General features: G+C 45.7%; 2 protein-coding genes and 1 pseudogene across 2 annotated transcripts; 1 reads left to right on the top strand and 2 right to left on the bottom strand.

Annotated features, from left to right (window-relative positions):
- The first annotated feature begins 1,465 nt into the window (after positions 1–1,465).
- LOC149355796 (uncharacterized) lies at positions 1,466–6,164 on the top strand. Its single transcript, XM_089576191.1, has 12 exons — positions 1,466–1,973; positions 2,472–2,568; positions 3,406–3,612; positions 3,820–4,000; positions 4,061–4,433; positions 4,530–4,694; positions 4,810–4,993; positions 5,059–5,301; positions 5,365–5,536; positions 5,616–5,761; positions 5,819–6,030; positions 6,111–6,164. The coding sequence occupies exons 1-11, from the start codon at positions 1,641–1,643 to the stop codon at positions 5,989–5,991; spliced, it is 2,274 nt and encodes a 757-aa protein (XP_089432317.1). The 5' UTR covers positions 1,466–1,640; the 3' UTR covers positions 5,992–6,030; positions 6,111–6,164.
- Positions 6,125–7,704, bottom strand: LOC149355795 (P2X purinoceptor 7-like). Its single transcript, XM_089584011.1, has 3 exons — positions 7,425–7,704; positions 6,440–6,658; positions 6,125–6,302 (listed from the first exon to the last, which is right to left on the bottom strand). Exons 1-3 carry the CDS (start codon positions 7,613–7,615, stop codon positions 6,146–6,148), a joined length of 567 nt encoding a protein of 188 aa, XP_089440137.1. The 5' UTR covers positions 7,616–7,704; the 3' UTR covers positions 6,125–6,145.
- A 10,670-nt stretch (positions 7,705–18,374) lies between these two features.
- LOC149355794 (uncharacterized) lies at positions 18,375–22,649 on the bottom strand (annotated as a pseudogene).
- Between the last annotated feature and the right edge of the window lie 117 nt (positions 22,650–22,766).

The raw sequence follows: 22,766 nt of genomic DNA, 5'->3' as shown, positions 1-22,766 counted from the left end.
GGGTTATGTTTTAAGAGACCTAATGACCGATTAGCAGATGCAAGCATAAGGTTAATATGGTGGTTCCATGCTAAGCCTGAATGAAGGTGAAGCCCTGAGTACTTATACGTGGTGACTAGCTCGAGTGAGCTATTATTTAAGGAGTATGCTGTTTGAATTCGAGACATTCGGTTAGTAAAAGACATCAATTTAGTTTTTGAATGATTAAGTTGCATAAGCCAGGTTGAGAGCCATGCTGTTACTGAATCCAGGTCAGATTGAAGGGATTGGCAATCGGTGTTAGAATAAATTTTGCGATAAATTACACAATCATCAGCAAAAAGTCTGATATGGGAAGAAATGGAATCCGGTAAATCGTTGATAAATATTAGGAAAAGTAAGGGGCCAAGCACACTTCCTTGTGGGACGTCAAAGAGTACTTGGCTGAAAGACGAATTGTGGTTATTGACAGTTGTAAACTGAGACCTGGAAAAGAGAAAATCTCTATTGGGTTTCTTAATAATTGGCAAATTTTCAACATTAATGTCAGCAACAAATACACTGTGGTCACTAATACGTGGCAAGACGTGCCCATTTGATACAATATTCGGAGTGTTGCACAACAATAAATCAAGTACATGACCGGTGCCATCGTTTCTTGATGGCATGCACACATTTTGCTGAAACGTATGGTCATCAAGAAAGTAAAAAAAAGCAGAATATAAACTACCAGAAGCAGTAGTTCTGAGATCATTGTGCAACCAGCCAATGTCAAGCAGGCTGAAGTCCCCCCCTAGCAAAATGCGGTCACCTTTAATGGCATCGACTAGCTGCGACAGTTTGGCAATCTCTTCGTAGGTTGCATTCCGAGGTCGGTAGTATGACCCAATGGCAAGCGTTTTGCCATTTACTAAGCGTAATTTACAAAAAAACAGACTCAATCTCAGTAGCACTGCAATCCAGTAATACACATGGTGTACCGCGGCGTACGAGAACAAACACCCCGCCTCCTCTTGCATTTCTATCACATCGAAACCAGTGATAGCCATCGGAAAAAACTTCCGAGTCCAATATAGAACAATCATGCCACGACTCCGTGCCCAGTATTCTCGCTGGTTGCACCGAACGGATAAGTAAGAAAAAATCTTCAACTTTGTTATTTATACTTCTGCAATTGACTATCATAACAGTGAGTGGCTAAACGGCTGTCTGCGAGCTAATCGGTCATATCTGAACCACGCTCCCTGACGCGCTGTTAACCTGATATCGTTTATCGTCTAGGTGCAACGTTTCATATCTTAAAGGGATACTGAACCAAACTTTTGGAGCTCCTCTTTCACATGTAAAGAAGAGTTCGACTGCTAAAATTAATAAATGCGACAAGCATTTTCGCGAAAACAGGCGGATAACATATTTTTTTCGCGATTTACTGCCGTATCGCTGCAACTGGCGGCCGCCTGTGGAAGCTCTGACTAGACGTCACAACACCCATGTTTTGCGATGCCAATCCAATCCACATAAAATCCAAATCCAAAATCCAAGTTCTTGTCTGTTTTGCGTCGGTGGCGTCGGAGTGTGGGCGCGTAATCGCTTGATCTACCCAAACTCTCTATTTCCCGCTATCTGCCTTCGGCCTGAAGCGTTCGGCGTGGCGAAGGGGAATGCCTAGATACTGCTGCGCTCAAGGCTGTGGAAACAGCATCGTTGGTCGCGACACACCGTCGCATACGTTTCCGCGAGATGAAAAGATCCGAAGACTGTGGATTCGTGTTGCACAGCCATCACGCCCAACCTGGACACCTCTGAAAAACGATTTTATTTGTTCGGAGCACTTTCTCGACGAAGATTGTGTCACCAGTCCAGCTTTGCTGAGAAGTCTCGGCATTCCGCTCAAAAGGCAACGCCTGAAGCCTGATGCTGTGCCCTCCGTGTTTTCAAGAAAACGCAAAGCAGAGAGCATCAGCAGCGAGGTTGAGAAGAAAAGGCGAAAGGAGGTAGGTGCCGTTCGCATGCAGCGTTCTCGTACCGCCTGTCTGCTATTCGTAACTTCTTGCATGTCGCAAACTAGCGTTCATATTAGCGCAGCGTTCCGTTCAGTGCAGAGTTTGCAGTATGCCACAGTAAACGTTCGCGTGCTCGCGCTTTTGAAAGAGTAGGAGTGGTATGCAGAGTACAGTGTTCAGTAAAAAAAAATATTACCCCAAGTTAATCTCAACTCGCGGCGCTCCCAGCGCAATTCTTTCCCCACTTCTTACTCGCTAGAGGTCCGACACAAAGTCACCGCATGCATGGAATTCGATTTTTCATTCATTTCTCCGCCGCACCGGTCGGCAGTCACTTGTGGTAATCCTTTTTTTATTCCATTTTGCTACCGATGATTGCACGCTGCTGAGTAAAGTGCTGTGAATAATTTTCGTGCATTCTAATTTGCGGAAGAGCATGTTTGTAGATTCGTTCCTAGTTTTATGCTATGTGGTTTTCGTTTGTCACAGATCATTGATCAACTACTTCAAGGTCCTTCTGCCACAGGAGACGCAGGTGAAGCATGTAGTACGAGAGTTTTGACTGAAGGACGGCACTGTGGCACAGGTGAGGCATCCAACACACCAGTTGAGCATAAGAGCTCAAGAAGGTACAGTGCATGAAGCATCAAAATAAAATTATTTCAATTATGCATTCATACCGTAGTCCCTGAAAATGGCATTTTGCATGGTAGGCATAAAAAGACTATAGAGTGAAGTCTACTAAAATCATAAATATGTATAAGCCATCGAGTTAGGGAGACGTTCAAAGTGACAAAGGAATTATCAAAAGCATCATAAAGCTAAATTAGTCATTGTTTTTCACTGAAGTTTGTGGCTAATGAAACGATCAAATCTTCATTAAAAACATAAATAAAAGCCATTATATTATGAATTTAAAAAAAACCATACAAGTAAAATATACAATACGGCAGATATGCAGTCATTAATGAACACGGAGGGTTGTGGCAAATGGTATCGCAATATAACTTCGTTAGTAAGGTGATTCTATTGACTGATGGTGTTTAGCAGAAATGAACACATGAAGCATTCATTTAATACGCAAAAGAAAAGGGGTGATTGAGAATATGATGCTGCCTTGTAACAAACGCCGCAGTTACATGAATGTGACAGAAGTCGACTCCGGCCCACTTTTTGAGGGAAAGCAGAAAAACAACAAGGAAGAGAATAGAGGATGAGTGATGCCATCTTAAAACCTGTTCTTTCCCCGAAATAAGGAACTGGAGTTGACTTCTGTAGCATTCATGTAACTGTGGCTATAAGCTGAAGAGAAAGATATTAGGTAATTAAGAGTAATCCTAAAATGACGCTTCAGTAGAATGCAGATTTTTATGCATTAACATGTCTATTACATAGTTTTGTGTACCATACGGCTCTCTTCCAGTTTGCTGTGAGCGTAACGCTCAGGATGAACATCCCATTGGAAGGCAAAATAGTCAGCATGAAGAACATCGAGAAGTGTTCCCTGAAGCAGTGCATCTTCAGTCTGCACCAGAACTTCATGCTATCAGTGGGTCAGGAGGCATTACTACAACCAAACAATTTCGGGCAGATGCAGCAGTTCAAACATCAGTAGTCTGTCGAAGTTGGGGTAAGTACATCAGTGACATCACTATACGTTGATTTTTGATTGCCATGTTGATAGGTAGCTCTGCTATTCCTTGCATATAAACATAACAATTGTAATTCTTTGTTTTGGCATGGTTTATCTGTGCACTTTTAAAATGTGTTTACTGTGCAGTATTTTGGCAGTCATACTCTCACAGCTGAATTATAATTTTAGCATATGCCTCTTTAGGGACACAGGCAAACGTCAGTGGGAAATCCTGTGGCGTCCAGACTAGCTTCTTCGAGTTGCCACGGACATCAACACCACTGCCACATTATGCAGATGCACCTGATGAAGGCATACCAGAAACTGAAATCGCAAATCGATATGACGATCCCTCGTTCACCCTGTCTGATGTCAGCTGGGCCAGGTATGTAGTAGGTGTACCTCAAATATTCGATAATGTTGACACAGACCTCTTATGTTTCAGAGATGACAGTGATCACACAAATGTGCCTCTTGAGGAGGAGAGGAAGTTTCTTGTCTTCGAGTCATGCTTAGATGACCTGCTGTCGACCTGCCCACTGTGTGCTCACCCATGCACAGCAATCGATAAGGAGGTGAAAGGCACATTACTGCAAGTGAAACGCATGTGCACAAATCATCACGTTTCTACCTGGGCAACACAGCCTATGGTCAGTCGAAAGGCAGCAGGCAATTTGCTGCTCTCTGCAGCAGTTTTTTACTCTGGGTGCAATATATCAAAGTTTTTTAGAGCACTTAGGAGTATAGGTGTTGCCTGCAGCAGTGACCGAATGCACTTTCAAGTGCAGAAAGCATTTCTGATTCCTGCAGTCACTAAGGTATGTGACCTGGCCTGCCTGATTAGGTCATATAAATAACTTCAAAACATTTATATTGTAAACAAGTTCAGAGACTATATATTTTCCACTTTTAAGATTTGGACGCAGCAACAAAACACCCTCTTTCAAGAGTCTGCTGGCCGTTCACTGCGTGTTGCCGGTGATGGTAGGGCCGATTCCCCTGGACACTGTGCTAAGTATGGCACCTACTTACTTGTTGACATAGATCGCAACAAGGTGCTACATGTTGAGACTGTCCAGGTAGTCATTTCTTTTGTATGAAAGAGCAGCATGTGCGTGGATAATTCAGCAAGTTTAGCTGATCAGGATACTGATGACTGTCTCTACAATTGGCTTCGTATTGCTTTTTTTGCAGTCAAATGAAACAAAAGGCAGCACTCATATGGAGCTAGAAGGCCTCAAGAGGACACTTCACATATGTGAAGCGAATGGTCTGCAGATCTCCACGCTGGTGACAGACCGTCACCCGCAGATCAAGGCGTTCACATCCCGAGAGACCTATATAGAGCATAGATTTGACTGCTGGCATGTCGCCAAGAGTGAGTTCACTTCGTTCAGAGATCTATCTATTAGTGTTTAACTGGTGCTCTTTTTTTTTGTGAAGTGCTCAAGAAGAAGTTGACGGCTGCAGGGAAACTCAAAAAGTTTCAGGAATTGACTTCATGGATCCCTGCGGTGATAAACCACCTCTACTGGTGTGCTATGTCGAGCCAAGAACAGCCTGATCTCATTCTGGCAAAGTGGTGCACCCTTGCCCGCCATGTCGTCAATATTCACGATCATGACGAGGAGGCCTATCCGAAATGCCAGCATGCTCCACTGGCTAACAAGAAGTGGCTAGAAGAAGGTATGCTCCTTTGCCCTTTTTTTTGTCATTCCTTCTTGTGTTACCTTCAACACATTCCTTTAGGCTCGCCGGCACACCAGAAACTGAAAGCCATTATCCTAAACAAGGCACTGTTGAAGGACATTCCTCGGCTATCAACCACGGTACAAACATTTGCCGTGGAGTGCTACCACAGCACAATAATCAAGTTTGCGCCAAAGAGCACTCATTTTGGTTATGAAAGCATGGTAGCAAGGTAAAGTATGTTCCATGCACAAACAGTTTCAGTTGCCTGTTGTGATCTGCTCATATTTTTTTTTTTGGCTTCCTTGCAGGACGCGCCTTGCTGCTCTCCATTATAATGAAAACAGTGCAAGGCAGCAAGCAAGCACCAGGAGCGGAAGCAAGAGGTGGATAGTGAAGTATCCTAAAGCAAAGAAGGCCGCTGTTGTCGCACCAGTGAAGGAAGCGTGCACATATGGTATTTACCTCCATTTTTTTATATACTGAGTGACTTACTGTGCTTTTGTTGTTCCAGGCTATGTAAAGGAATTGGTGCAGTGTGTTTTTGAGCTGTGCGAAAATGCTGGCCCCTACAAGGAAGCAGCACTGCACTCAAGAGTGGAGGTGCCACCTACACTCTCCAGTAATTTTGAGCCTGGCAACAAAGAAGCCCTTGTGAGAGAGCACAAAATGCGCTTCAACCCCTGAATGACTGGAGGCTGGTGTTTCTTCCTGTTATGTCGGGCGGTAAGGGTCTTTGTGTATTCTGGTATTGCCTTGTTTCTGCTGTGCAGATCAGCGAATTGAAAGATGTTTCACTTTTGCAGGATTCTGGCTCTTTATTAGTATGGAAAGGCAGCCGTCACGAGTCCAGGTATCCGGTGTAAGTGCCACTTGCTGCTGGAAATTCTTTACGAATCCTGTGGACAGCGCAGCTTGGGAGAACAACTCTATTTCCCTCGCCAAGTCGTCCGTAAATCCACCAAGCGAACTGCCTGTAGGCAGTATACCTGTGTTGGCTGAAAAATTAAAACAAAAATGCACCTGTTTCACTTCATCATATGAAATGCACCAATAAGAACCAGTAGAAACACCAGTAAGTTGACTTGAGGATTACTCCACATGTGTCCAAAACTGGTTATCTCGCAGTACTTACTCATTCAGGTTCCTTTGCCGAGTTTGGTATGGGCAGTAATGCCGAAGCTTGATATATTCTAATTTTAGTATGTGCTGGTTCAGGCAATATAACTCAAAGAGTGGGTGCATGGTGATGCACATGTCATCCTCGGATACTTTTTGTACAGCTTCTTGCTCTCTGCAACAGACTCTTTCTCTTTCTGTTGGCATGTCGCTGCAGTGATGACCACAGCTGCACCTGTGGAGTTTTTCGAAAGAGCTGTAATTCACATTTCAAGGGCTAGCTGTGAATAAAAATTTTCAGGTTATCAAGATGAATGGCTTTTTGTATGCATGCAGGTTTTGGACGAAAAACTCAGTCATGCTGAGTGTACATTATGTTGAGTTGAAAAAATGCATGAGCACTGCTGCGAATGAAAACGCGCGGTAGGCGGCCCGAGAGCGAGCATTCGGCGGTAGATTGCATGTTGTAAAGATAGCATGTAAAACGCTCTGCATGGACACATTACAATTCAGCTGGTTGCTTTGCAATATTGACTTTTACAGAATGGTTTGCAATTGCCCTTTGCATGGGCAGGCGTCGCCTTCCATGAAAGTTGTACAAGCAGCGTTTCCTCTATCCGTGCTGCGGCCGCACGTCCACGTAGCGTAAGCGATTTGAAGGCGATGGGGCCTGAAATGCATCAGCCGATCTCGACAAACACTACCGGCAAAGCTTTTCTAGGCAAGTTTGGACGTGACACAAGCTGTTGTAGCGTCGAGCTGTCAAACGGCAGCAGTGTTCCACGTATTTTGCCCTTCGGCGCGCAAAAACATGCAGCCCCGTAAATGATGTGGTGAACACCTTCAAACTGCGTCGGACATCAGAAAACGACGAACGACTGAGTCGTAATAATTGTTTATCGGTCTCAACTCGGCATGTGAAACCGTTTACTAACGCGTGACATATCATTACTTTACCTTTCCAGTAATTCTACGTCGAGCACAAGTGAGAAAAAGCTTACCATATAGCTGGCCCCGACTGCCTGACCGGCGCACCCGCTTCCTCCGGTTGCTCGTCCTCGCTTGACGCACATGGCTCGTAGCCGTAAGCGCATATTTTTTTCGGCGGGTGAAAATGCTCCTCGTCGTCAGTGCTGCACTCGCCGCTGGTAGAGCCCCTATCGCTGGTAGACGGACTCGAGCAGTTCGGCATCACGCTTCGAGCAACAGCGACCGACTGGGATGGATTGGCTCGGATTGGCCCAGACTGGCCGTCGGACGAGGGTGATGTGACGTCACGCTCTTCACCTCCCGCTGGCCGCGACAGCTTCGCGCACGCTCGTAAAACGTCGGAAATAAAAATATCCACTGAAAGATATGCAAAGTGACGACTACATTTCGGTGTAATTACATTCCGAGAATCTATTTCCGGCGTTTTTGTTCAATTTTCGGATTTTGCTTCAGTATCCCTTTAATATCGTTTTTTTTTTCCTCTGTGCCATTCTGCTTAGCAAACTCCCACAATTTCTTTCTTTTTTCTCTAGTAGAACGTAAGAAATATTCTGATATGCTGTTTTTTGACCTTTCAATTTATACGCGTTAAGCAGCACTGCTTGACGTTCCTTAAACGAAGGAAACTTCACAAGTATCGGACGCTTTTTCTCAACATGGTGGGTCCCTATATTATGTGCATGCTCGATGGTAACACTGGTTAGTCCAAGGGAATCCTTACACAAATCAGCAATCAGCTGCTCTGGCTTTGTCGCGGTCACATCTGCTACTGAATCCACGAGACCGTAAAACAAAAGGTTGCACCTCCTTTTTCTGTTTTCAAGGTTAGCCTCTTTTTCTTCAGTTGTCGTCAACGTTTCATGTACCTGACGTTGCTGCTCTTCAACTGCGGTTAGAACCACGCTCATAGCATCTATTTTTGCAAGTGCTAACTCCATAGACAAAAGACGTGTTTTAAGGTCATTTACATCAAGTGTAAGTTTGTTTTGTGTCGCTTCAATACATGTCAACTTTTACATCATAGCCTTCTGACCCTCTAGCCGATCTGTTAGTTTCTTTCCTGGTCCGGGGTTCAATTCAATGTCCCGACCGCATAACACAAGTAAGAAATAAAACGAAGCACTGCGTAAAAGAGCAAAATGTTGCTTCACGTGCACACGCTTCGACCGCACTGGTCTAAGCGTCCGAGTAACAGCTACAGAAAAAACAATATGGGGTGGAACCGGCAAAAAAAATATGGTTTTTTAAGAGCATGGTAGAAAGAACCAACCAGCATAAGCAGTAGCAAGTGCGTGAATGCCACCGTCATGTTGCCGGTTCCACGCCCCGCTGACCAGGTGCCGCTCCGATGAATTTTTAGCTGAAGTTCGCCGCCAATTCCGCCCGCAACACAGTGTTGGCAGCTGAAGTTCCAAAGTTTGTCGAATTCAGGCCATGCGATGCACCTGTCTAGGTCCACCGCCGACGAATGCAAGCCTGGGCCGCTGGTCCTGTCCGCACGGCAAGAACCGTCACCAAAGAAATCCGGATGGGCTTTTGCCGAACCAACGTCGATCGAAACAACCTGCATAAGCAGTAGCAAGTGCGTGAATGCCACCGTCATGTTCCCGGTTCCACGGCCCTTCTTCTTAAAACAGCGCAAAAGACAAAAACGGTGCGTGTCCTGCTCTCTTGGTCCGTGTCTTTTGAGCTGTTCCAAGAAGCTAATTATATGCTGGTACTGGCAACGCCAGTACCATACGAAGAACAACGGAAAGCGCCGACATTTTCCTGCAGTACACGACCAACGAAGTCACTGCTTCGTTTACTCGCATAAACGAGTTCATTATCATGGACATGCATTTCGCCTTACAGGACTATTCATGCCTGTGCAGGGCGCTTGCGTAGAAGGATGTGGCTTCAACGAGGTGCTTGAAAGTTTGAAGGTGTACTTTTATACAGTACACAATGTTAACTTCCACTTCCTCTGGAAGCGTCATCGAGCGTTCCATGTTTAGTGCATTTTAACAAGGCCAATGTTTGGACAGAAAAATGCGCTCTCAATTTGAGCTGGCAAATTGGCAAACGGTGTCCAAGGCAGACATGGAAAAGTACTGCCTTGTACTAAATGAGTTTTGCGCAATATTACCGGGAGAACACAAAATCGCAGTTGCAACGGCGCCATCTTCACTTTCTGAGCTGGCCGGTGAACTGCTCGCATACGTCATAACCCCTTCAGGCGCTGTGTCCACATATGTGATCGCCACCTAAATCTGCTGACATTTTTGTGTACAAGGCGAATTTTTGACTATCATAGAGTTTCTAAATATTACCTAGATGGAAAACTGGCGCCACCGTCTATGCGAGTTTCTTAAAGGACACTTTATCCACCGTGGGAGTGCCGGGAAGACAGCATGTCGTGCTTGGCTTGGCCCTAAAACAATACTACGAATGCAGAGATACAAATTTCCGCAAATTATATAATCCAAGGAAGCGTTTTGATAATCAGTACGTCATGTAATAAAATATCGTCACTATACATTGCTATAAATGAGCAGAAAAGCAGATAGGCATAAACCACCACCCAATTTGCCTGTGGCGAGAGAGAGCTTTCTTTCAGTCCCTCCTTAATCCCTTCTCTTAAGGCGGGGTTAAGGTGTACACCGAGATATGCGAGACGAATACAGCGCCAATTACTTCCCCAAAACCAATTGAACTTAATTTTAGGGAGGGCTTTACCTTCATGCCGCCAAATATAGCGAACCGTGGAAGATGTTTTTTGTTTCGTTCAACAGACACACTTTTAGAGCAAATGCTCTTGCCCAAAAAATTGCTAGCGCTTCAAATACTATACTTTAAAAGCTTCAGTTTTCGCATTGTAAAAATCAGAAACGTTTCATTGGTCTAGCCTGCTATTGCGGGTGCGCACCCTACTTCCGTCCATGGACTATCTTCTTGCCATGAGAAACTTGCCCGAGCCCTTTTTCTATAAGAAACTAGTCTGCATGCAATGAGTGCCGGGTCCCGCCCCGTCCTGGCGCTGAGCTCACAGAATTTGCCTGAGAAAAGCATTGGTTAGGATGCAGCAACCTGTCTCACCACAAGTAAGCTACGGCCGCATTCACACTGACAAGTGCAGCATGCGGATATCTGCGTGAAATAATTCATGAAGTGGAAGTCGTTCTTTGCATGCAATGCGAGGACACCGCCAGTCTTCAAAATGAATCAAACGCAATCCACACGGTGAGTACGGTTACTAACTTAAGTTGCTCTTGTCGAGGTACTTTGCACATTTGTCGTAGGAGTCTCGGAGGCACATATCTTTAAAACTGCAGACTGGTCACAGCAGCAGATTGTTAAGTTCGTAATAGAGAAAAAAAACTTTGTTCCCATCTTTCACATTTCAATGCACAGGTAGCAGAGGTTCCCGCTGAGCAAAACCCAGCTTGCTGCGCAAAGGGCTCCCAGCGAAGGGCCAAAGGGACTTCAGGCTTAGCAGGCACCAGACACTGTGCTCAGCTCACTTCGAGTTAGGCTCCTTCGTATGCTTCGGATCTCAAACGAACTGCGTGCGTATCAGCATAGATAACTACACTACAACAAAGAGCACAAAAACACTAATAACTACAGCGGTGAAAGCGTAACTGAACAACAACAAAAAAATCAATCCGAAGCGCACTGTTCCCAGCATGCCTCGCGCGTCCATGGTGGATGAATTGCAGAGCCGCCAGCTTTCCTTCTAGTCAATAGTAAGAAACCGTATGCCCCCCATCTAAAGCCCCTTCATATTGAAAGTAGCGACACTCTCCTCCACTCCCGCGGCTTCCTCCTCCATTAGCCTCGCCCGCGGGCTGTGCGCGATGCGCACGGCACGCTTCGACGGCCATCGCGCGCTCGCCGGCCCGATGTGCTCGCTGGCACACGTGAGCGTGCCTAAGTTTGCGCTTTCTTTCACGCTCCTGTTATTCAACACAATGACTAGAAAGTGATGCGTCATGCTTGACTCTACCACGAGCCACATTTATCACCTCGATTAAAAATGAGAGCTCTAGACGTGAGCGCTTGCGGCACGAACAATGAAAGCGCATTCCGTCCTCCTAAATATGGCAGAATTTTTATTAGCATAATATTTACGTATTATTGTATATTCTCCAATATTCTTCAGCACACTAACGCTCCGCTGAATGTAGATTTGACCTAGCGCTGCACTTCCGCGAAAAACACTGTTGTCTATGACGCTGTTCTTTTGTAATCGGACGAGGTAAAGATTGTGGTAATTTAGGTAAAGATGTCGTTTGACGAGTGAAGTTTCAGAAACACTACAGTAGCTGCGATAATGATGGAAGATTTTCTTTATAGCGTGTCATGCATTTTTTAAGCAAGTTTCGGGCCCGAAATTTTAAGCTTCGCTCCTCGGAGTGATGCCTGCGCCGCGGCTTTATTGCGTGGTCAATCACGGCTGCTTGAAAGAGAAGGCTTTTGTTTTCTAGTTTTTTTGTCGTTTGCTTTACTGGCTACAGCAGAAGTGTGCCTGGCCAAGGGTTCAGCTTTAAATTTCGGGGTGATTGCTGCTGCGAACGAAAGACTTGATTCAGTGGTGGAAAGATGATATTCTCTCGATCACTCATCTACGCTAATCCCTGGAATGCATTTAAGGAGTGCTTCAGCTGCCCGCGCTGAATAAATATATTCAGCGCTGTAAAGCGCGGCCAGAAATGATGCAGTCATTCCGTGATTTAGAGAGCCTCACGGAAACAATTCGTACTATGTTATAAACTACGGAGTTAAAGAATCTGATGTTATTTTGAAAAGATCATTCAGTGCAGTATATCATGATTTCGCCTGCGACAAGTGAACGCTCGCCCTGAAATGCACCGTTTCAGGACTAGCTCCTCAGGTGGCGTTGGATCTCGGAATCGCGGTAGAGATGCGCGCAGTCGCGACAGTCGAACAAACTCCTTAATCGCTGTAACGATTACCTAACATCTCCTATCATGCCTAGACATGCGATGGCATTACGCCGTTAAAGCTACCGCACCAAAGCTCTGGGGATACGGGAGAGAGACTGCCGTGTACGCTATGAAAATCAGCGTTTTCTATTTTGCGCAACCTCAGAAGCACACTAAATACTACAAAAAAAAAAAATAACGTCTGCGATGCAAACATTTTTCGCGGAAACACACACTGAGATACAATAATTAAAGTGGCTACAATAGGTGTAATCCGCATGCCAACCGTCGCGAATAGAACACGTACAGCAATTGCCAAGGAATGGAAAGAACTTCGTGCGAAAGGACGCACAATAATCAGCGAATTAAGCGAGATTATCAACTTCCTCATGATCTCAAAAGAAGTACGCACACTAGATTAGGTACCACCAAATGCACAGTACATCGCTGAGGACGGTGTTCTTGTCGGAACAGTCCTTAAAGGGCAACTCCGGCGATTTTTCGATGTTCATCGATCGAAATGAAATTTTAAGTCTGTATTCTTCATGGTAGTCTGATGTCTCATGTAAAATTTCTCACGTGAAAGCGGCGTAGTTTTTCCGCAAGCGAATTTCGAAGACAAGCGCTCCTCGACGCGAGCTGACGCGAGCGGCACCCATTGATCGAGCAACTTCTACAGGCTACCCCGTACTGTGACGTCACTGGCATGGCGGCGTGTCAAGCTGATCGGACGCGCGCTGGCGCTGCCAGTACAGGGGAAAACCGAAAATTAGTTTTGAGGAAAGTAAATGACGCTGTAATGGACACCCGATCCGCGAGTAAGGGAGGAGTGCAAGAAGAAAAGAAGAAAGAGGTCCGTAGTGGAGGTCTCCGGAATTATTTCGACCACCTGTGCAATTTCGCGCCATCTCAACGTGCCTGATGTGATGTGTACGCCAGAGTGATGGGTCAGCGCAACTTCTGTTGTGCTGTGGGGTGCACAAATTCTTGATATGTGACAACGGGCGTGACCTACCACATGCCTTCTAGCGATAAGAACCTTCGCGACAAGTTGGTGAGAGCTGTTCGCCGTGTCAACTGGTCTCCGAGGAAGCATTCCCACATGTGCTTGGAACATTTCGCGCCAGATTGCTATGAAGACAGCGTGTACCTCAGAGAGAGCTTTGAAAGCGGTATGTTGGATTGTAGAACTGTAGCTGGCGTTAACTCACTTCCTAAAGCTCGCCGTCGAGACAAAGCTTCGCAGAGATGACGGTTGGTGATGCATGCCCCTGTAAGGACGTTGTGCACCGCGGCAACGTTCCGGCAGCAGATTCATCTCGCTGGGTCGGCCGTCTGGCCACACGAACAGCTGTCAGCGGGAGCATCTCATTAACTTTTGTTCTGACGAATGTGTCACAAATGTATACACGAAAAATGACTTAAGTACTTACTTCTCCGAGTTCAGACCGTCTCCATACTGCAGGTGACGCGGCCTGTGGTGTGACTCGGCTGGCTCGCGCGGCGGTGGATCATACTTAAAAAGCGACTCGTCCAGTCCAAAACCGTCGAATGAGTCGTCTTTTCAAGACTCGCTGGTCTCGGAAAACCTGTCCTCCGCGCTTTCAGTCATGTCGACAGCGCGCCTGAGGGCAGTTGTGATACCTTCGGGGACTTGACACCGCGGCGAACGCGCTAGTGACGCCACAGTCAATACCGCACGAAGGCACCTCCCCGATTTTGGTTTTGCGGTTTGGGTTTCGAGTTTTGCGATTTTTGCTGTTGAAAAATTATTTTACGGTTGCTTTTGAAAACCATGTATCGTACACATTGCAGGAGATTCTTAGGAACGTAAAACAGCCATTAACTTAAAATGGCTGAAAAATCGCCGGAGTTGTCCTTTAGGGGCAATGTTGTGGATGCACTTATTTCTACGGCTGATGTCATTTTTTCCTCCAGCAATCTGGAACAGCACAAGCCATTTTCACTCCGGCTTGTGCGCTGAAATGTAGCGCAACCGGGCATAATGCAGCACTAAAAGCAGACTTCGAATAGTCAGCGCGTAAACCAACGGAGCTCGACCAGCAGCAGAGACAGACGGCCTACACATGGCGAAGACGGGAAACGAAAACAGAAGAAAACGATCCTTTCCCGCGCGTTTTTCGGTCGATGGCCGGAGGGGCCAATCACCGTTCAAGAAAGCGCCGAGCAGAGAGACGGGCATATGCAAGAGTCTGCGGCGCGGCGGCACAGTTCACAGAAATTAGCTACTTTCAAAATCAAGGGCCTTTATTTTTTTAAAGCGTTGGCGCCATTTCTCGCAGCTACACGAAAATGTGTTATTAAAAAATAAGTCGGAAATCACGGAGTTTTGTGGCGGGACGGGTAAGTATCGCGTGTTGCTCAAATAAACGCACGCGGTAGAATGCTTCTTCCGGCTAAACGGGTGCATGGTTCGAGCTCAATTTTTGCACACAAGCGGGATTCGGTAGGCCGAACTGTTTCATTTTACATTTGTTTGGCCTTCTTGCCTGCATTCGATCAGAGGGAGTTGCATATTCGCATCGTCTGCGACGACAGGTAAGGTAAAAATAGTAAATTGGTTTTTCAGGTAAGGAAAGGAAGCTCCCAGAAAGGATCTGAGAGCTCCCGTGCTTGTAATGTAGAGGCTCGATGAATCGGAATCAAGCTGCCATTTTTTATTCTTGTCAGAGTTTTACGACCCTTTTTTCTTCATCGTTTTGATAATTTTGCCGCGGTTCTTAGCAAGAATCATTACCATGTTTTCAGAAACGAGAGACGAAAAAATTACAAAGCTGAGAGCACAACACAATGAGTGGATAAAAAGGAAAACCCATGCCCTCATACCTCGAGCCAGTCCTGAGCTGACCGATCAGCTCCAAGACTACACACCCATGAGCATATTGGTAAGCGTTGAAGTGTAAACACTGCTCGGAAAACAGCGACGTATACGAACCTCGCAGGCAAGGTCGGCCTGACAGATCTGGAACACACTCAGCACTAAAGGAGTGTACAGGAACGTTGTGGTGCATATGGCGTTACTTGGGACTTGCCAGTTGTATGTAATATATTGAAAACCTTTGCGTACCAGAGAACACTTTCAAAGCAGACACATTTCATCGTAGTAGAGCGCCAATTTGAGAAGTACCGATCTAACTGCTACGCCTCTCCTAGAGGTTTTCGGTTTTTGGCGGTTGCATCCAGCGGCATCTTGCATTTCTGACAAATGTGTTCAACGCAGGGCGTTTCGGTGAGATTTTTCTGTGCTATTGCTGTGTGGGTGCAGCGACAGCAGCTAGAGGACTCCACAAAGCTCGGTCGTTACTTGGCACCGTAGGCAGCTGAGCGTTCCCGAAAATTACCTCCCCTTGGATTGCTCCAGGTTGGTGTACGTTGGATGTTACTTTATTCGCCAGCTGATGTATACACCTGTTTCCCCGAAGACGTTTCACATTTGGCGTAGAACGACTTAGTAACTGATGCCATCCCTCTCACACACAGCTTTGGCCTGAAATATTCAAGCCGTATGGGTTGCCGTTTCGCCATGTCGTGGGGCAATTATTTTAGCCCTGAAGCGCTCTGTAGTGTAACCACAGCTCTAGACTTCAGTTTTAAAGACCCATCTTTATTTAGAGGTTCCGCAAGTCGTTCAGTATACGGTTGCAAACCAAAGCATTTGGCGTCAAACTTCTGACCAAATTCCGCTCATCAGCATATTGATAGTGCGAGAATAGCATCAGTTATACCGATGGTATCTATTCTGATAGCAATATTGGCATCGTGAGTGTTACTGTGTTTACAGCCATAAACCAATGAACCTCTTCGATGATGAAAAAGACTTCAGTAGCCGACGAAGCTTTAAGCTGATGTGAAAAAATAAATATTCGATAATTTTAACCAAAAGGTTTGGTTTAACGTCCCAAAGCGACTGAGGCTATGAGAGATGCCGTAGTGAAGAGCTCTGGAAATTTCGACCACCTGGGGTTCTTTAACGTGCACTGACATCGCACAGCACACGTGCCTCTAGAATTTCGCCTTCAAGAAATTCAGCCACCGCGGCCGAGATCGAACCACGTCTTTCGGGTCAGCAGCCGAGCGCCATAACCAATGAGATACCGCGGCGGGGAAAAAGGTAAAAGGAACAGAGAAAGTGGTGACGGGGGTTAAGAAAACCTATTCGATAGAAATTTGTACTGCCAAATCTAGCAAGCGTTGTGCGTCCTTGACTATTGATTGGTTTATTGGTTTATTCAGGTTTAACGTCCCAAAGCAACTCAGGCTATGAAGGACGCCGTAGCGAAGGGCTCTGGAAATTTCGACCACCTGGAAGTGGGCGCATTTACCTCAGAAGCATATCTTCCTTCAGTGCACAATGCGACAGCCTATTAGTTCTCCTTAGCATTGTACCTTTAAAACACTAAGTCGGTCTGGTTGTACAGTGCCTGCTCGACATCAAATACTTTTAAGGTGATTGTTCTGTTTTCTTAGCAATATAAAAGAAAAAGAAACTGAGAATCACTAAGCGGGGCGATTTTTGCGAAGAATGTTAAGCGCAAGAAGCGTAAAAAACACTTAAAGGCTGCAGATCATTGAAAACGCATCAACAGATTGAGACTGCGACGAGTTCAGAAAGGGGTTTTCTTTTGTCAGAAAACGTGCCGATGCGCCAACCAGCTGGTATTGACATTACTATCTTTTTCGAAAGCGCAAGCGATACAAAACAACAGCATTTACTGGCTGATATGAGTGCTGTCAACCTCCGCCTGTCATTTAATTTTTTCAGAAATATTCATTACATTACGAGACCTCTTAACAAATTTTTCCCTTATAACAGTTTCGAGAATTCTAATTTTTGTTTTCCGTTATTCGTGTTTATCGAAACGTCCTGCAGCACTGAGTCAATTCAAATTCAAACAGTGGTAGCCTTGCAGACGAATACACAGACAGACATGACAGGACAGGCGCTTACATAGCCCTGCAACGTGTTTTACTAAGTCATGAATGTTTTTAAAAAACTAACTGACAGGCGGAAGCTGACAGCAGTCACATCAGCCAGTAAAAGCTGTTGTTTAGTGTCTCTTACGCTTTCGAAAACGGCAGGAAAGTCAATACCAGCCGGCTGGCGCATCGTCACGTTTTCGGACAAATCACTACACTTTTCTGAACTCATCTCAATCTTAGTCCGTTCATGTGCCGTCAAATAACTGCAGTCTTTTAAGTGGATTTTGCACTACTTGCGCTTAATTTTCTTGCTAAAACACGCCCCGCTTATTGATTCTCAGTTTCTTTTTCTTTTTTATTGCTAAGAAAAAGGAACAATCATCTTTAAAAATATTTGATGTCGAGCAGGCACTCTACAAACAGAGGGACAGTACTAAGGACAACTTATAGGTTGTCGGCATTCTGCACTGTCAGGAGGATATGCTTCTGATGTGAAGGAGCCTACTTCAAAAGTCAAGGACCCATAGCTCTTGCTAGATTGGGCAGTGAAAATTTCCATCGAGCTGACTTTTCTTATTCACCCTCGCCTCATTCTCTGTTCATTTTACCTGTTGGTTAAAATCATCGAATATTTATTTTTTTACATCACCTTAAAGCTTCGTCTGTTACTGCAGTCTTTTTCATCAGCGAAGAGGTTGATTGGTTTGTGGCTGTAAAGTCAGTAACACTCACGATGCCAATATTGCTATCAGAATAGTTACCATCGGTATAACTGATGCTCTTCTCGCACTATCAACTTGCCGATGAGCGGAATTTGGTCAAAAGTTTGACGCCAAATGATTTGGTTTGAATCCGTATGCTGAACGACTCGTGGAACCTCTAAACAAAGATGAGTCTTCAAAAGTGAAGTCGAGAGCTTTGGTTACCCTACAGAGCGCTTCACGGGTACAATTACTGCCCCACGACATGGCGAAAAGGCAACCCATATGGCTTGAAAATTTCAGGCCAAAGCTGTGTGTGGGAGGCATCGCATCAGTTACTAAGTCTTTCTACGACAAATGCCAAACGTCTTCAGGGAAACAGGTGTATACATCAGCTGGCGAATAAAGCAACCTGGAGCAATCCAAGGGGATGTAATTTTCGGGAACGCTCAGCTGCCTACGCTGCCAAGTAACGACCAAGCTTTGTGGAGGCCTCTACCTGCTGTCGCTGCACCCACACAGCAATAGCACAGAAAAGCTCACCGAAACGCCTTGCGTTGAACACATTTGTCAGAAATGCAAGATGCCGCTGGATGCAACCACCAAAAACCGAAAACCTCTCGGAGAGGCGTAGCAGTTGGAGCGGTACTTCTACTGAAAGTGGTGCTCTACTAAGATGAAATGTGTCTGCCTTGAAAATATTCTCTGGTACACAAAAGTTTGTGATATATTATATAAGACTGGCAAGTCCCAAGTAACGCCCTATTCTTTACTGCTGAGTGTGTTCCAGACCTGTCAGGCCAACCTGGCTGGCGAGGTTCCTATACGTCGCTGTTTTCCCAGTAGTGTTTCAAAATAATTTACGCCGAAGCAAGAGGCTCACTGCTTATTCTTTCCGTTGTTAGTCTTAGCAAGTGTTGCCTTGGGTGTAGTTTTGCACAGAAGTGAGAAAACCTGCTCGGAGAGCGTGACGCGTACATGAGGAGAAATATATCCGCTTCAGGCGCCAGTTAAACCTGTCGAGTGGGAAAATGTTTTTTTTTGCATAAATCACAAGCAGACGTGAAGCCTAGAAAATTACACAAAAATTTTCATGCTAGGACATTTCATTCGCGTCGACATATGTCGACATAGCTGCACAAAGCTCCTACATGAACGTAAACACTACAAAATTCACTTCAAAAACACATCAAGTTCATTTGAGAACCGAACCATGCGAAGGAGTGCAGCTCGAAGTGAGCTGAGCATAGTGTCTGCTGCCTGCTAAGCCCTTTACGCAGCAATCTGGGTTTCGCTCAGCGGGAACCTGTGCTACCTGCGCATTGAAAGGAGAAAGAATGGAACAAAGTTTTTTTTTCTGAATTACGAACTTAACAGGCTGCTGTGACGAGTCTGCACTTTTAAAACACGTGTGTATCCAAGACTCGTACGTACGGGAAATGAGCAAAGGACTTCGACAAGCGCAACGTATGTTAGTAACCGTACTCGCCGTGTGGACTGAGTTTGATTTATTTCGAAGACTGGCGGTGGCCGCGCATTGTATGCAAGGAATGACTACCGCTTCAAGAAAAAATTCAGGGGGCACTTTGACTGTCTAAAGTGCGTAGAGGCGAAAGCGTTTCCCGCACCACTTTGACTGCCTCTGTGGCACTGGTGGCGTCACATACAATTTATTACTAATTACTAAGTGATGACAAATCTCTAATGAATGCTTAATTACTGAATAATACCTGAATACTAATTAACTGCTAATTAATGACGCTTAAGCTTCCCTTTAGGAGTGGAACGCGACAGCGTGTTGTAGCGCTGCCAGGGAGTCCACGGAACGCCACAACCCGTACGGCGCGATGCCTTGCCCTTTGAACGCAACGCTTTTTGAGGAAAGGAAATGGCGCAGTAATTCTCTGTCATCTCGGTGGACACCTTAACCGCACCGTAGAGGAAGGGAGGAAGTGGGAGTGAAAGAAGACAAAGAGGGCCCGTAATGAAGGAAATGAAAATTGTAATTGAGGAAACCGAGTCCATAGAACGCCATCGCCCATTCGGTTATACGCCTCACTCTTCGGTAAATTGGCTTTTGAGGAAAGGAAATGTATCTGTCTCTCATATCTCGGTGGACACCAAAACCTCGCCGGAAAGGTACGGAGAAGGCTGGGAGTGAGCGAAGACACCGTATTATCTAGACGCGCCTTTGTTCATTCCAAACCATCGAACTGACATGGCGGAGTGGATAGCATGCTCGTCTCGCACGCCGAAGACCGGGGTTAGATTCCCGAGCTCGACCAATTTCCTACTCGGTTTTATTTATTTATATGGCCTTACTAGAAAAGTTAATTAGGCTAATTGGGTAATTAAGCAATTAACTAAGCTGAGTACCACTTACTTGGAGCATCACTATACGATTCCTTCAATTTATTGCATGGTTACTAGCCAAAGTACAATTGGCCACGTTAGAAATTCGCGCCCTGTGACGTCACGACCCTTTCGACCAATTGAAAAGCGTGACATTTCTGTCGACAACTGCTGCTTACAAGGATGAGACATTAAAGGCTTCCACCTTAATAATTTCACGCAAATATCCGCATGCTGCACTTTTCAGCTTAAATACGGCCGTCGCTTACTTGTGGTGGGACCGGTTTCTGCTTCCTAACCCATGCTTTTCTTGAAAAATTCTGTAAGCTCAGCGCCAGGACATGGCGGGACCAGGTACCCATTGCGTGCAGACTAGTTTCTCGTAGAAAAAGGGCTCGGGCAAGTTTCTCATGGCATGAAGATAGTCCATGCACGGACGTAGGGTGCGCACCCGCAATAACAAGACTACACCAATGAAACGTTTCTGATTTTTACAATGCGAAAACCGGAGCTTCTAAAGTGTAGTATCTTAAGTGCTAGAAATTTTTTTTTGCAAGAGCATTTCCTCTAAAAGTGTGTCTAAAGTGTAGTATTTTAAGTGCTAGCAATTTTTTTTTTCCAAGAGCATTTCCTGTAAAAGTGTGCCTGTTGAACGACAAAAAAAGAACATCTTCCACGTTTCGCTATATTTGGCAGCATGAAGATAAAGCCCTCCCTAAAATTAAATTAAATTGGTTCTTGGGTAGGAAATGGCGCAGCGTCTGTCTCGCATATCTCGGTGGACACCTGAACCTCGGCATAAGGGAAGGGATTAACAAGGGGCTGAAAGAAAGCTCTCCCTCGCCACAGGCAAATTGGGTGCTGGTTTATGCCTATTTGCTTTTCTGCTCATTTATTGCAATGTATTTATTGCACACTGATTATAAGAACGCTTCCTTGAATTATATACGCAAAAATTTGTATCTCTGCCTTCGTAGTACTGTTTTATGGCCAAGCCAAGTATGACATGCTGTCTTCCCTGCATTCGCTGGGTGGATTAAGTTTCCTTTAAGAAACTCGCATAAACGGTGGCGCCAGTTTTCCATCTAGGTAATATTTACAAAATCTATGATAGTCAAAAATTCGCCTTGTATACGAAACTGTGAGCAGATTTTGGTCGCGATCACGTATGTGGGCACAGCGCCTGAAGGGGTTCTGACGTTTGCGAGCAGTTCACCGGGCAGCTCAGAAAGTGAAGACGGCGCCGTTGCCTTTTATATGCACTCTGTAGAAAAGAATATCGGCAGGTTTGGATGTTATTTTTGGAACTATTCTTAGACATCCTTGCCGTAAATATCCCCTTTATCGCAACACTGCTTGGTTGTACTTATCACCGTTTTTGCCCTTTTTGACGTAGAGTGACCGTCGCGAGGTCCCGCGCTACGACCCAGCAGCAAGAAGGAAGGTGCACCTTTAATGGGCTGACCACCGGGTCTTCTCAAGGCCCATGCAGCGTGCCTCGTTCGCATCCGAGCCTTGTCGGGTTCTCGAAGGTGATACTAATTTTCAGCAGCACTACAGGTGCTACACAGCCCCACTACACGGCTTCAAAGCGTAGCTACTGTAGGCTACATATGATTACCAATACTGCACATATAAGTGACTCTGAGGCCCTCTGGCGCCGGCTCTCACATGGTCGCTCGTCGTCATGCCCTGGTCGAAGTAAAGCACCGGCAGCGCGACGTGCAAGAAGGCGGACGGCATCGAGAAGACCGCGTATACGTGGCGAGCTGACGCCTGCTGCACCGCATGGAGGCCGCGAACCCGGGAACGATGGCGAGGAGCGCAGGGAAGACATGCACGAGCATCCTCAGCTGTGGCAGAAGCAGCGTGGGAAACGCTTCCCCACTTTTGTTCCACCAGTTCAGGGGCAACTCCTGCGTTCGACAGTGACGGGGCAAAGGCTGCACCAATGCGGAGGACCCGAAGACGCGAGAGTCGCGACTGTCTTAAGCAGCATAGAACGTGGTCACCCAAGGGTTGCGCAACTCCAATTTTGTGTTTCCCTGGAATTATGGCGCAAAAATGATTGAGCACAAAGGAGTACTTTTTCATTTCTACCTTGGACATCGTTTGCTCATTTGACAGCTCAAATTTAGAGAGCATTTTTCCGTCCAAAATATGGGCCTTGCTAAAAGTGCACTATGGAACTCTCGATGACGCTTCCAGAGGACGTATAGAAGCTAAAATTGTGTGCTGTATAAAAGCACACCTGCAAACTTTCACGCACCTCGGTCAAGCCACATCCTGCTACATAAGCGCCCTGCACAGGCATGAATAGTCCTGGGAGGCAAAACGCATGTCCATGATAATGAACTCGTGTATGCGACTTAACGATGCTGTGAATTCGTTCATCGTGTACTGCAGGAAAATGGTGACGTTTTCAGTTTTC

This window comes from Amblyomma mixtum, chromosome 3 (genome assembly GCF_055824585.1).
Source record: "Amblyomma mixtum isolate Tamu chromosome 3, ASM5582458v1, whole genome shotgun sequence".
Lineage (NCBI taxonomy): Eukaryota > Metazoa > Arthropoda > Arachnida > Ixodida > Ixodidae > Amblyomma > Amblyomma mixtum.
Note: the sequence above shows the minus strand (reverse complement) of the source record. Positions and strands in the feature narration are given on the sequence as shown.